This window comes from Mustela erminea, chromosome 5, assembly GCF_009829155.1.
Source record: "Mustela erminea isolate mMusErm1 chromosome 5, mMusErm1.Pri, whole genome shotgun sequence".
NCBI lineage: Eukaryota > Metazoa > Chordata > Mammalia > Carnivora > Mustelidae > Mustela > Mustela erminea.
In genome coordinates, this window is record NC_045618.1 from 145,032,978 (window position 1) to 145,047,336 (window position 14,359).

Consider the following 14,359-nt stretch of genomic DNA (forward strand, 5'->3'; position numbering starts at 1 on the left):
TATTAAAGTGTCAGAAAATAGCCTACAATATAAGAGACCAGCACCCCATCCCCCATTTTTTGGTAAATTTAGCTTTAGAGTATATATTACCAAAATAAAGTAGGTATAAAAAGTAGTGATTCAATAGCTTTAGAAATGTATTTCAGTTTCATTTTAAAATATGTATATATTGGTTTGATTTGGTTTTGTGAATTAAAAGTAATAGAAATCTTATTTTGATCTGTAACAAGAGACTGCTATATAACAAAGTCACACTGACCCAGGGCAAATAATTCTTTAAAAAGTCCTTTTCAGTTAATTATAGCATAATCCTTTCTATTTCCCATCTCTGGCTTCAGAATAGTAACAAAAGAACCTTGTTCTCTGAGAACAAGTGAACAGAAGTTTCCCAAGCAACAGAAGTCTCAAGTGAAATTGTTCTATATATCCTTAAAGCCATAATGACAAGTGAATGCACTTAAACTTGGAGAAGTGAATAGATCTGAGCAATTCCTGCAGATTGAATGTGAAGAACCCTTTTCCTGAGGGAGAGGCACAGTCCGCAGGGAGGGCAGCTAGCCAGTGCAGGCACCATACAGGATGAGGACAGAGGAGATGCGAGTGGGTACACAGCCTGGACTGCTGAGTGCATGCCCACGTTACGCCGTTTGAGGACCCAGACATATCTTGACTCTTAAGGAATTCCGTGCTTTTATAAAATGTGTTGTTGTAATTTATGATAAAATTCCCCCAAAACATTCTATTAAACCACAGCCAGTTATGAAAATTTTCAACAGGGAAAAAGTTACTTTTCGTACTTACAGTTTATATGTACAGTGTATATGCATACAGACCTTTGTTTCTTTTTCTCGGTACTGTCTCCCCTTCCTCAGTGAAGTTGTTCGAAGTCATTGAAACTGACAAAACGCTCTACCTAATCATGGAGTATGCAAGTGGAGGTAAGAAACTTCCATAGTTTTTCTTTCTTTCTTCCCTTTTAGAAGGACACACAACCACACTGCCATGTGGATCGTTGCGAAGGTTTCGTTTAACATCCAGAGTTGTAATACGGTAGCATGACAATCAGTAAAGCTGTCTTGGCTCTTCTGTGGGTTGCTATGAAGCACTTCACTATTAGCATTATTAATAATATCCAAAACTTGGATTTTTTTTTATTGTGGTAAGATGTACATAACACAAAATTTAGCATTTTCACCATTGAGTGTACAGTTCTGTGGCATTAAGTACATTCACATTGTTGGATAGCCATGACCATCACCCATCCCCAGAACTTTCTCATTTTCCCAAACTGAAACTCTGTCCCCGTTAAACGCTAACTTCCCTTTCCTCCTCCCCAGCCCCTGGGATTCACCATTCTACTTCCTGTCTCTGCGGATGTGACTCTAGGTAGTCACATGAGTAGAATCTCATAGCATTTGTCCTTTTATGCCTGTTTCACTCCGCATAATGTCCTCAAGTTTCATCCGTGTCAGAGTTCTCCTTCCTCTTTAAGGCTCAATAATGTACCATTATGTATATATGCACACCACATTTTGTTTAAGAAGTTGGATTTTTAAATATGTCAGTGCATTAGCCTGTTTAAAATAAATATGCCTATAAATATGCAGTACTGCGTATTGGATGGTTTTCTTTATCAGATTTTTTTTTCTCTTTATCAGATTTTAATGTCATTGATGTTCGTCTTTTCAAAGGCCAGAAGTGGTGGTTGCAATGCATATATTCAGATGTTCCTTAAAGATCAAGGACTTGTCATTTTTTGCCTACAAGGTTATATACATGTAGTCATTTTTCTGAAATGCATGTATATAACTGTTCTCTTTTACAGAGATACTGCTTTTGGGGTTGAGGTTGGGTTGGGCTTCTGGTTTTGGGACCACATGTGAGTCTCCTTGTCTGCGGAGAGCAGAAGCTTTCTGATTTGTCTTTGTGTTCTCCCTACCTTGATACCTCCACATAGTGCCTGGCACAATGCAGATGCTTAACAAATAAGAATTCAAGTGTGGGGACTTCTACTGGGGACATACTCTGTTTAACTAGGGACATGAGTATAGCTTTGACTCTCCTGCTTATACTAGTTTTATTTTATCGTCAGCATTTTGACCAGACAAAACCCACAGCCTCATTGTAATGAATTAACAATTAAATAGATTATAATAAACCTGCTGTGGGCAGGAATGAGTTACAGTAGGAAAACCGTTGATGAGCTTTCTCATATTCATTATTGTCTGATTCAGAGTTCAGATGTGTGGTTTGAGAATTTAGTTGGGTGTTTTCACATTGGGGAGGAGTAGAAAAACGGAAACTGAATTGCAGCACCACAAGTCTATACGGAGTTCTGGTACGTTCTGCTTGTGTTACAGAGTTAAGGTCATAATCTTTTCTTTGTAGAAACTGTAGTTTCTACAGTGCACAGGTGCTGTCTCTCACCAGATCTCCTGTAATCCTCCATGATGTGGCCAGACAGGGAAGGATGGGCTTTTACCCTTGAGGAAACGGGGACCGGGAAGTCATTGTGGTCACGCTGCCAAGCCCTCAGCCCTAGCCTTCTGACAGTAGATACGCTCTCCTGATTGGTCAGTTGGTCACGGCTGTCCTTTCTCATCTATTTTAGGCATTAGGGTCATAACCCTTTTTCTTATATAGGGGCACAACTCATCCAATTTTTGTAGAAAGAGGGTGGGCTCTTGAAAACAAAGACATGGGGTCAGTCTACGCAGGACCTCTCACTGACAGTGTGACCTGATGAGTCAGCATGTGCCTGAGCTTCTTAGTGGTGTGCTAACACAGCCGTCCTCTGAGGGCTCAGTATGCTGCTCAGCGCTATAACATCACTCCTCAGTCATAGGTCTTTCTTGGCTTTGGGCTATTTTAATCAGCTCAACAAAGCACTACCAGTCCCCAGCACATCTGTTTCATTGTATCATCCTCAGCACATTTGTCATCTGGAACAGCCAAAGTGTCATTAAATTGACTACCTAGTCCTCTTTAGCCTGGTATTTCTCAGTTTGGTAGAATCATGGAATTTTACAGTTGGAAGGAATCTTAGCAGTCTATCCAAGGCAACTGCCTAATTTTTACAGATGAAACTGAACCTCTGGAAGGAGGTTCTGTGCCAGCAGTTCCGTCACGTGTTTAGTGACAGGACCCCAGCTGGGACCGAGGGCTTTCTGAACTGACCTGTCCAGTGTCCTCTCAACCACAGGGTCCCTGACCTGGGTGGGAAGAGCCACTGTTTGCTGTCTTTTTCCAACAAATAGCCTTTTGAGGTTTTCAGTGTAGCTTCTTAATCTGAGCTAATACATTTTTTTTTTTTTAAGATTTTATTTATTTATTTGACAGAGAGAGATCACAAGTAGGCAGAGAGGCAGGCAGAGAGAGAGAGAGGGAAGCAGGCTCTCTGCTGAGCAGGGAGCCCGATGCGGGACTCGATCCCAGGACCCTGAGATCATGACCTGAGCCGAAGGCAGTGGCCTAACCCACTGAGCCACCCAGGTGCCCCTGTTCTAAAATCTCTTAAGAGGTTTATATTGCTCTTGAATTTATAAAAATATTTTTAAAATTTTTGACAGACTTGGACTTTTCTCCAAGTTACTCTACAGCAACTAATGGGTACAGCAACTAGTGGGTTCAGTCCACTAATTTCTTTTAAGTCAAAACTGGTTTTTGTATGATATGAACACGTTTAGTTGCTTTCACTTTTTAACCACTTGTTTTGACATCGTATACTATTCTGCAAATAGAAAGGTCATTTGCTTAGAAAATGTGGACACTTTACTGAGCTGACATTTAACTTCATAATTCATCATAGTTAAGCAAATTGTGTAAATTAACAGTTTGTAATTAACAGTTTTGTGTTTTAAAAGATCATTATGCAATCAGGTGATAACTTTAAAATATTTATGCCCATCCATTATTTTAAAATGTTTCAGCTAGGCTAGAAGCTTAAAAGCTAGAGATACTAATATATAATTCAGAGTAACTTTTTCCTCAAAAGTATGTTATGTTCTGAAACTAAGCATTTTTTTAATTATCAGAATCCTTTAGTTGAATGTTGTCACTCAGCTGCTGGAAGTATTCTTTATTTGTATAAAGTAGATGTGATTCTTTCCCAGGGCATATTTTGGGAAACATAATTTGCTCAATTAGTACCCTTTTCTGTTGATTTGAGAGGTGTTGTTTCTTTATTCCCAATTGATAAGCAATTGGCAATACTAAGGTATTTCCTGAAGTACCACCTCTTCCCTGAGGAATTACTACTGTATAAACTACCAAGTGGATGTCCACTAGCATGTTCTGTTGGCTTGACCTTCCCACTGAATCCCGAACCCCCCCACTTCTCACCGCCACTGCCACTTCCCGCTTGAGGCCCAGCCTTCCTCATTCTTGCCCTGATTATTGTGCTACTCCCTCTTATCTTTCTGTCTCTTCCCCAACCCTGACCTCTTTTCCTCTCTGGCAGCCAGAGTGACCTTTTCAAGAGGTCAGTCATTTCATAGCCTCCTCTGCTTCTTCTCACTCAGAGCAAAGCCTGCGGGACTCTCATGGCCTGACACCTCCTTCCCATCTTCCATGCCCATCCAGTAATTTCCTTCTCCTTGTTCATACTTCTTTGGCTATATAGCCTTACTGCTCTTTGCTATTTGCTCCGCCTAGACTTCTCCCTGATAATGACAGTGCCCTCTCCCTCACAGTAGTCCCCAAAGCACTTGCACAGGCGGACACACTTCTCTTTCTTCCCCTACGTCTGCTCCACAGTCCTTGTCAGCTGACGTCCCATTCTCATGTTTGTTGATTACCTCTCTCTCCCTACTAGAATGTAAACTCTTCATGAGGAAAAGGACTTCACTTGGCTCACTGCTGTATTTCCCTAGAGCTTAGAAGAGTGCCTGGCAGTTAGTAGGCACTCAATAAATATTTGTTGAATTAATTATTATATTCAGGAACTGCTTTTTTAATAATCCTACAGTGGAGATACCATCCTCTTTTAACACATATCATTTTCCCGTTTTAACTTTCAGTTTTTATTAAAGCACATTGAAAATATAACCCTTAAAATGTTGTATAAACATAGGAAAGCTTAATTTTAAGGTTTTTCTCTAGTTTAAAGATTTTATCAAAGATCTTTTGCCTGTAGTTAAACTTAAGGCCAGGCCTTAAGTTCAAAATCCACGTTTCTGTTATCTTCATGCCTGTATTTAAAAATAAAAATTAGAGCATTTCTAAAAGTGAAACGTCATCAGTTTATGGGAAAATTAATGCTCAGAAGTAGGACTTCTGCTTACTTTTATTTCTCTTGATTACAGGTGAAGTGTTTGACTACTTGGTTGCACATGGAAGAATGAAGGAAAAGGAAGCGAGAGCTAAATTTAGACAGGTATGAATTAATGCACCTTTATTCATTTAATAAAGTAATCTTGCTTATTAAACCCTGAAACAGACAGTGTTTGCCTCTCTAAATGGTTATAAGGCCCACTGGATGGAGCAGGGTGGGGTTGGTTGGCCATTCAGTTTAACAAAAATTTATCTGTTAATTATCTTTCATGCCTAAGGCACTGTGTAAGAGGCAACAATGGGTTCTGTTTCTAGCTTTCTCAAGATTTTCACCTCACTCTTAACCTTAGTTTTTGACAGTAGCCTCAAAAATCTTATGATTGCATTAATTAAAACCATTTCCCAGTTTTTAACAAGAAGAGTGTCACAATCTCAAAATTCATTAATTTTTGTCTCACATAAGCTAGGAGTAAGCTTAAATTTAACTTAAAAACATTAATACTAATGGTATTTTGAATTAAAACCTATTAAATAACAAATTTTAAGACTAATCTTTGGCTATAATTTAACTCTTTGTATCCTCAACTTTTCTACCTACAAAGATTGGAAGTTATACTTGATGATTAGTTTTGAAGTGCTTTCCAATTCTTTTTTTTTTTAAAGATTTTGTTTATTTATTTGACACAGAGAGATCCCAAGTAGGCAGAGAGTTAGGTGGGGAGGCAGGGAGGCGGGGAGGGCAGGAACAGGCTCCCCACCGAGCAGAGAGCCGGATGCAGGGCTCGACCCCAGGACCCTGAGATCATGACCTGAGCTGAAGGCAGAGGCTTAACACACTGAGCCACCCAGGTGCGCCGCGCCCCCCCCCTTTTTTTTTTAAGATTTTTATTTATTTAGGGACACCTGGGTGGCTCAGTGGGTTAAGCTGCTGCCTTCTGCTTGGGTCGTGATCCCAGGGTGCTGGGATCGAGTCCCGCATTGGGCTCCTTGATCAGCAGGGAGCCTGCTTCTCTCTGCCTCTGCCTGCAGCTCTGCCTGCTTGTGTGTGCTCTCTCTGACAAATAAATAAATAAAATCTTTTTTAAAAAATATTTTTATTTCTTTATTTCACAGAGAGAGACAGCAAGAGAGAAAAGAGAGAGATAGAGAGAGAGCAAGAGAGGGAACACAAGCAGGGGCAGTGGAAGAGGGAGGAAGCAGGCTTCCCGCTGAGCAGGGAGCCCGATACAGTGCTTGATCCTGGGTCCTGGGATCGTGACCTGAACTGAAGGCCGACGCTTAATGACTGAGCCACCCAGGCGCCCCTAGTGCTTTCCAGTTCTGATACCATTTTATTCTGTGATCTACAGAGGGAAGCACAAGTTTCTCTTTATGATAAAACAAAGTCTGTTTGGCCCTTTCCATAACTATACTCTTAATTTTTATAAATTGACCACTTAAAAGCCAAGAGATTTTTTTTGCCTCATAATTCTTAAATCCCTTCCCACTAAATTGAATCTGTCTGACTCACATTTATGTGAATATGGTTTGTTGACTGTGAGGAACAGCAGGTTTGAGCCTGACCATATCCAAGGAAGCAACCCTATGACTGACTGCTCCTCACTACTTCCGTCTCCACCCGTCCCCCTGGCAGGGTCTGACTTGTCGGAGGGACTCGGACAGTTACTAACCTACCAGTGGAGTCAATCGCGCAGGCTTTTATTTTAAATTTCCTGCAGAGGGGCCTCTCAAGAGTCCTGGGATCGAGCCTTGAGTCGGCCTCCCTGCTCAGCGGGAAATCTGCTTCTCCTTCTCTCTCGGTGTCTCCACCCGATTCATGCCCTCTCACTCTCTCAAAAAAATAAATAACCTTTAAAAAAAATTTCGGGACATCTGGGTGGCGCAGTGGGTTAAAGCCGCTGCCTTCGGTTCAGGTCATGATCCCGGGGGTCCTGGGATCGGCCGCATCAGGCTCTCTGCTCAGCAGGGATCCTGCTTCCCCTCCTCTCTCTCTGCCTGTCAAATAAATAAATAAAATCTTTTTTAAAAAAATAAATAAATAGGGACGCCTGGGTGGCTCAGTTGGTTAAGCCGCTGCCTTCGGCTCAGGTCATGATTCCAAGGTCCTGGAATCGAGTCCCACATTGGGCTCCTTGCTCGGCGGGGAGCCTGCTTCTCTCGCTGCCTCTGCCTGCCTCTCTGCCTGCTTGTGTGTACTCTCTCTCTCTATCTCTGGCAAATAAATAAAATCTTTAAAAAAAAAATAAAATAAATAAAATGAAATAAATAAATAAATAAATAAATAAATAAATACATTTCGGGGCACCTGAGTCTCAGTGGGTTAAGTCTCTGCCTTCGCGGGCGCCTGGGTGGCTCAGTGGGTTAAGCCGCTGCCTTCGGCTCAGGTCATGATCTCAGGGTCCTGGGATCGAGCCCCACATCGGGCTCTCTTCTCAGCAGGGGGCCTGCTTCCCTTCCTCTCTCTCTGCCTCTCTGCCTACTATGATCTCTCTCTGTCAAATAAATAAATAAAATCTTTAAAAAAAAAAAAAAAAAAAAAAAAGTCTCTGCCTTCGCTCAGGTCTTGATCTCAGGGTCCTGGTATTGACCCCTACATCGGGCTCTCTGCTCAGCGGCGAGCCTACTTCCCCCTCTCTCTGCCTGCCTCTCCGCCTACTTGTGATATCTCTCTCTCTCTCTCTGTCAAATAAATAAATAAAATCTTTTTTAAAATAAATAAATAAATAAATAAATTCCCTGCAGAAATTCTGTAGTCTTTATTTGAGGAACCCGTAAGTTGGTCAGGGAAAGATAATTTATGTGCTTTTACAGCTAATGGCTTGATTTATACTGTTTACAATGTAATGTAATCCTTTCATTTTGCCTTAGTATTTCCTTAACATCCTTCATTTAAACCTGGAAGGATCAATCAGGATATTGGTGTTTCCACTGTGCTCCATTATAAATTGCCATGCTTTACAAAAGTTTATAAGCCATTCTTACTTTGACTGAATAAGAAGTCTTCCTCTCTGTGGCAAAGAGGAAGGTATGCCATACACAAGGTACACTCCTCATGAAAATACTATCTGTCAGAAACAGGCCCTTCTTTCCACATCCATCCGCAGATAGTGTCTCCTTCCCACCTCCTCGGCCATTCTCATCCTAATGACCATTTGTGTGGTTTTAAGCTTTTGAATGAGCTCTGTTCTTTTCAAAGAAAGAGAACAGATTCCTGGCTCCGTCATCTTTCCTCACCTCTTTCTTGGTGGGTTGGTTATGTAGCTGCCTCTGCTTTTTCCTGTCTGACTAGAGGTAAATTAAGTTTGCATTCATATTTCAATCTGGACAACATCCAGATCCTCAACCTTTTTAAAGAAATAACTGCTTCCAGCTTAAAAGAATGCAAAGCAAACAAAAAAACCCAGTGACTTAAGGTTGAATATTTTCAGGTTATTGTGGCTTTAAAAAGGTTAACTTTGAGTTGTTTGGAGGTAAAAGGAGAACAACTTTGATCACTTTGAGAAAGGGTAGGAAATTGTCAAATCTTATTCAAAGGCAGAATTTGAAAGTAACCTGTAGGAGAAATCTCAGTATTAGTGGGGTTGGGGAGAGAAGAGGGAAAGTTGGATGAGGCAGAAGTAAGGTCAAGGTCATGAGTTCAAGCCCCACACTGGGCATGAAGCCTCCCTAAAAACAAAAAACAGCATTCTCTGAGGGTTTATGTTCAATGTAGGTTGTTGTGTGGGGCTTACAGTTAAAAGCTGATGATGATCTGGAGAAACAAGCAAGCAGTATTATCATTAGAACTCCAGTTTTGCATGTATGTGGTCATATGTAGTTACACTGGCATAACACCAACAAGATTAGAAGCAGACACACTAAAACAATAAGAGATGTTAGCAGGCATGCGTTTATGCATACCTTTCTATATTTCCTAAAATTCCTGTAATGGGCATATAAAACTTTTATTAATTAGAAAAGGAGGCTTCTGGGGCACCTGGGGGGCTCAGTCAGTTAAGTGTCTGGCTTCACTTCAGCTCAGGTCATGATCCCAGGGTCCTGGGATCGAGCCCCGAATCAGGCTCACTGCTCTGTGGGGAGCCTGCTTGTCCCTCTACCTCTGCTGTTCCCACCCCACCCCCGCTTGTTTTGCTCGCTCTCTCTCTCTCAAATAAATAATACATAAAATCTTTCAAAAAGAGAGAAAAAGATGGGGCACCTGAGTGGCTCAGTGGGTTAAAACCTCTGCCTTCAGCTCAGGTCATGATCCCAGGGTCCTGGGATGGAGCCCTGCATCAGGCTCTCTGCTCAGCAGGGAGCCTGATTCCCTCTCTCTCTCTGCCTGCCTCTCTGCCTACTTGTGATCTCTGTCTGTCAAATAAATAAATAAAATCTTTTTAAAAAAAGCAAAAGAAAAAGAAAAGGCGGCTTTTTTTTTTTTTTAAGAATTTTTTATTTATTTGGCAGACAGATCACAAGTAGGTAGAGAGGCAGGCAGAGAGAGAGGAGGCAGGCTCCCCACTGAGCAGAGAGCCCAACACGAGGCTCGATCCCAGGGTCCCAGGATCATGACCCAAGCCGAAGGCAGAGGCCCTAACCACTGAGCCACCCAGGCGCCCCCAAAAAGAAGGCTTCTTAAAAATTACAAATAAGTGTAAAATTTCAGCAAAATAGTTGTTTAATCAACAGGAGTGACCCAAAATTTACTAAATAAGTAATAAAAAATATACATCATTTGCTGAGAGTAGAAGGGACCCTTACAGATCAAGCACATGATAACTTACCTAGTCTAGTTCACATATATTACATTTACTCTTCCATTTTAAGGAAGAGGAAACTGATCATCAGAGAGGTGAGTAAGTTTTGCTGTCTTGGAATCCACATCAGCTAAAAGGACAAGAGTGTTTGTTGTAAGGAGCAGTCCTGACTGGGAAGAGAATTAACAGAGGAGACCCAACCTGGATGAACGCCATGGATAGTCTATAACTAACAGTTTGGTTTTGAGTTAATTACATGGACATGGAAAGCTTGCACTAGAACCATCCGATCCTGGCTCTGGGGGCAGCTAGGGTCCTCCAGATCCTGGTGATTTCTTGGGCCCTGGCATCATATTCACAGACTACCAGAGTGTCAGGGGATAAGCCCAAAAGGAGACTACCCATTGAAAACTAGAGAGAGCAGGAAGAACATCCTCACTTATCTTTTCTTACCCTCACCCCTGAATTTCTCCAACTGGAAAGTTCAGAGCACAAGAAAATTATTTTTAGAGACCCAGAGTCAGGTGCTCACAGAGTATTTTGCATGTGTGAACATTAATGAGGCTTTCATCTTAATGATGATGATTAACCTGTGTCTCTCCTGTGCAGATCGTATCTGCAGTCCAGTACTGCCACCAAAAGCGGATTGTGCACAGAGACCTCAAGGTGAGTTGCAGGGCCCTTGGTCTGTGAGAGTACGCTCTGCCTGTATGTGGTCAGTTCTCTTGGTGGTCACTAATTAGACTGTGTTATTAAGACAAAGTAAATCCTATAATAATTGATCTTTTTATTGCTTTCAAGAGTAGAATTTATTGATCCGTCACTTATGTAATAATTAATCCTTTTAATCAGATTTTGGTATTCATGAAATATGAAGTTTATTTAAAGTATCTTATGGGGGTGAGGGTTAGGTGAGCCTGGTGATGGGTACTAAGGAGGGTATGTATTGCATGGAGCACTGGGTGTGGTGCATAAACAATGAATCTTGGAACACTGCATCAAACACTAATGATGTATTTTATTTTGACTAACATAACACATACAAACACATACAAAACACATATATAACACATACAAAAAAATAAAAATTTTTTGTAAAAGTATCTTACGTTTTAGTGAAGGTAGCTCATAGTTGGTCTCTGTAGAAATATTATCACACTACAAAACAGGGGGACCTCCAGAAATGTTTGCTGTCACCTAGATGGTGCCCTCAGTACCACCTGGCTACCTCTTCTCTGTCTCTGGCCAGTGTTCTCTCCTGTTAACAGTGGTGCTGAAGACCTGCCCCTGCCCTCACTCTTGGCATAGAATAAGGTTCTGTTTCCCAGATAACATAGAAATGCCAGGCAGAAACTCCTTCAGTTTCCCACAAACCTGCAAAGTAAGCTGCGCCAGCACCCGCCCTTCACCTCTCAGAACATTCTTGTCACAGTCAGTAGGCTGGCTCAGCTGACCCTGCCTCTGGGTTCTGGTCCCTCTCTACCTACTGGCTTCCCACCCGCAGCATTTATAAAATCATGCTGAAGTCTGGACCATATTCTACCAAAAAACCTCCGCCCCAAGTCCCCTTCCACATATGCTTGCTTTCTCTCTCCAGCTTCACGGCCATATCTCCCTAAATGCCACCTGTGTTTGTCGGTACTCGCTTCCTCCCTCTCCGCATGTCATCATCATCAGCTTGTCCTTCTCCACACCCATCTGTGCTGTGTACACGTCCACTCTAGTAGCTGCAGTGGCCACCTGTGTGCTGATGACTCCCAGATTCCATGCCTGCAGCCTGAGGTGACAGATGGGCACCCGCTAAACTCTGCTCCTGTCCCTCGGGTTCAGCAGGCTCGAAGCCTACCTTCTTCCTTCCTGAATGGGAATGTTCTTGTTCTGACACCTCATGTCCCTTGGTGCCTCATTCTCCTGTACTCTAACATCTGCTCAGTCTCCGGGTCCTTTTGCTACTGTTCCCCATACTTCTTGAGCCTGCTCTTTTCTCTCCCTGGGACCACTGTCCTCCTCCAGACTGCCAATATCTCGTTCACCAGCTTCTTGTTAGTCTTCCTGCTTCCAGTCTCGTGACTCCCTCCCTCATCTCTTTTACATGCTGCAACCAGAATGGCCTTTTATTTTTTTTTTTAAGATTTTATTTATTTATTGACAGACAGAGATCACAAGCAGGCAGAGAGGCAGGCAGAGAGAGAGGAAGGGAAGCCTGCTTCCCACCGAGCAAAGAGCCCGATGCGGGGCTCGATCCCAGGACCCCGAGATCATGACCCGAGCCAAAGGCAGAGGCCCAACCCACAGAGCCACCCAGGCGCCCCCAGAATGGCCTTTTAAAAATAGAAATAAGAGGGGCACCTGGGTGGCTCAGTGGGTTAAGCCTCTGCCTTTGGCTTGGGTCATGATCTCAGGGTCTTGGGAACAAGGTGGAGCCCTGCATCGGGCTCTCTGCTCAGCAGGGAGTCTGCTTCCCACCCCCCCCCCCGCCCTCCACCCCCCACACCACCTGCATCTCTGCCTACTTGTGATCTCTCTCTCTCTCTCTCTGTCAAATAAATAAATAAAATCTTTTTTTAAAAAAAATGGAAGTAAGATTGTTGTTTTCCTGCTTGAGTGACTCTAACGGCTCCCCATTGCCATTAGATTGAAAACTTGAACTTTCTATTGGTCATTAAACTGCCCTTTGTGATTTGGCCATGGCCATGTCCCCTGCACCGCTTTCACACACACTGTCTCAGTTTCTTGTAAAACATGTTCTGTCTTTCCTTCTGGGTTTTCAGACTGTTTTTACCGAAGCTCCAGGCAACAGCTTTGATTTCACCCCCTCTAGGAAACCTTCCTGCGCCTTTCAGTGCCAAGCCCCCAGCTCCCCACACATCCTCAGTTACAGCATTTAGGTCAGAGTGCAGCTGCTTGGTTTTCTGCCTTCCCCCCTCTAACAGCTCCTTGAGGGCCAGACCCTGTCTGTCTTGTTCATCATTACATATTCAGACACAAATATATAATGCCAGATGTGTCATTGGCACGTTGTGGATATTTGGTGAAATAAATGAAAAGGACTATGATCTGTATCTTGAATGAGGTCTGGGGCTTTCCCCTCCCTGGTGATAGCCACTGCACAGCTCTTTAACAATTTTTTTTATAAAACGTGGTTGGCCATTTAAAGCAAGTGTTCATTTTTTTAAAGCCACTTACTAGTTAAGAAAGCTATATAAATGATTTTTTTTGATCATTGGGCATTTGTTGTTTAAAATATTGCCAGAGTTCACCTGTACCTTATATCCGTTACTCTTATATCAGAAATCTTGGGGTGCCTGGCTGGCTCAGTAGAGCATCTGACTCTTGATCCTAGGGTTGTGAGTTTCAGCCCCACATTGGGTATAGTGATTACTTTAAAATAAAATTAGAAATTCTAATTTATCTCCTTTTTTTTTTTTTTTTTTTTTTTTTGCTTTTCCTCTAGAAAGAATGTTTTCTCATTTTTTTAATTAGGATATATTAACTTTATATCATTACAAAAAGCTTTTATGAAATGCCTAATTCTATCACAGTTCTAATTCTATTTTGGTTAAATTTCATTTTTGTCTTGATGTTTTCCCTCTAGGCCGAAAATCTATTGTTAGATGCTGATATGAACATTAAAATAGCTGACTTTGGTTTTAGCAATGAATTTACTGTTGGCAGTAAACTGGATACGTTTTGTGGCAGTCCTCCATATGCAGCCCCAGAGCTCTTCCAGGGCAAGAAATACGATGGGCCAGAAGTGGACGTGTGGAGCCTTGGCGTAATTCTCTACACTCTAGTCAGCGGGTCACTCCCCTTTGATGGACAGAACCTAAAGGTATAAGAACCAGTTGTTATCCACTTTCTTCAGAATGCTAAACATTTTATTAAATGATTAGGGTTAATATTTTAATAATCTGTCGGTATGATGGGGTCTAAGTGGGTTCTTTTTTAACCTAAAAATTGACTCACTAGTTTTCTTTCCTCCCTGTCCCCCTGCAAAGGAACTGAGAGAAAGAGTATTAAGAGGGAAATACAGAATCCCTTTCTACATGTCCACAGACTGTGAAAACCTTCTCAAACGCTTCCTGGTGCTAAATCCAATAAAACGAGGCACTCTAGAGGTAATTGCATAAGTGCAAAATAAGTAACGATTTCGGAGAATCTTTATAGTATTTTTAGAACTTTGCTTGGATTGTAGGACATACTGAATACTGTCCTGGGGCTTTTTAAGCAGAAATTGAGACGTTAAAGGTTTTTCTGAAAGTTACCCTTTGAGATATAATCCTTGAAATGTTGAAAATAAATTTTTCTTAATATTATGGATATTAGTATGTTTTGTTCTACACTGCTAATTA

At 41.9% G+C, this 14,359-nt stretch overlaps 1 protein-coding gene across 7 annotated transcripts in view; it reads left to right on the plus strand.

Annotated features, from left to right (window-relative positions):
- The window catches only part of MARK3 (microtubule affinity regulating kinase 3), a 120,788-nt gene that overhangs the window by 78,700 nt on the left and 27,729 nt on the right, over nucleotides 1–14,359 (plus strand). For all 7 annotated transcript variants that reach the window (XM_032345408.1, XM_032345401.1, XM_032345404.1 and 4 more), the window contains exons 5-9: nucleotides 873–938; nucleotides 5,304–5,374; nucleotides 10,617–10,673; nucleotides 13,603–13,839; nucleotides 14,006–14,125. In XM_032345408.1, the coding sequence (XP_032201299.1) occupies nucleotides 873–938; nucleotides 5,304–5,374; nucleotides 10,617–10,673; nucleotides 13,603–13,839; nucleotides 14,006–14,125 (551 nt within the window). The remainder of the gene's footprint in view (nucleotides 1–872; nucleotides 939–5,303; nucleotides 5,375–10,616; nucleotides 10,674–13,602; nucleotides 13,840–14,005; nucleotides 14,126–14,359) is intronic.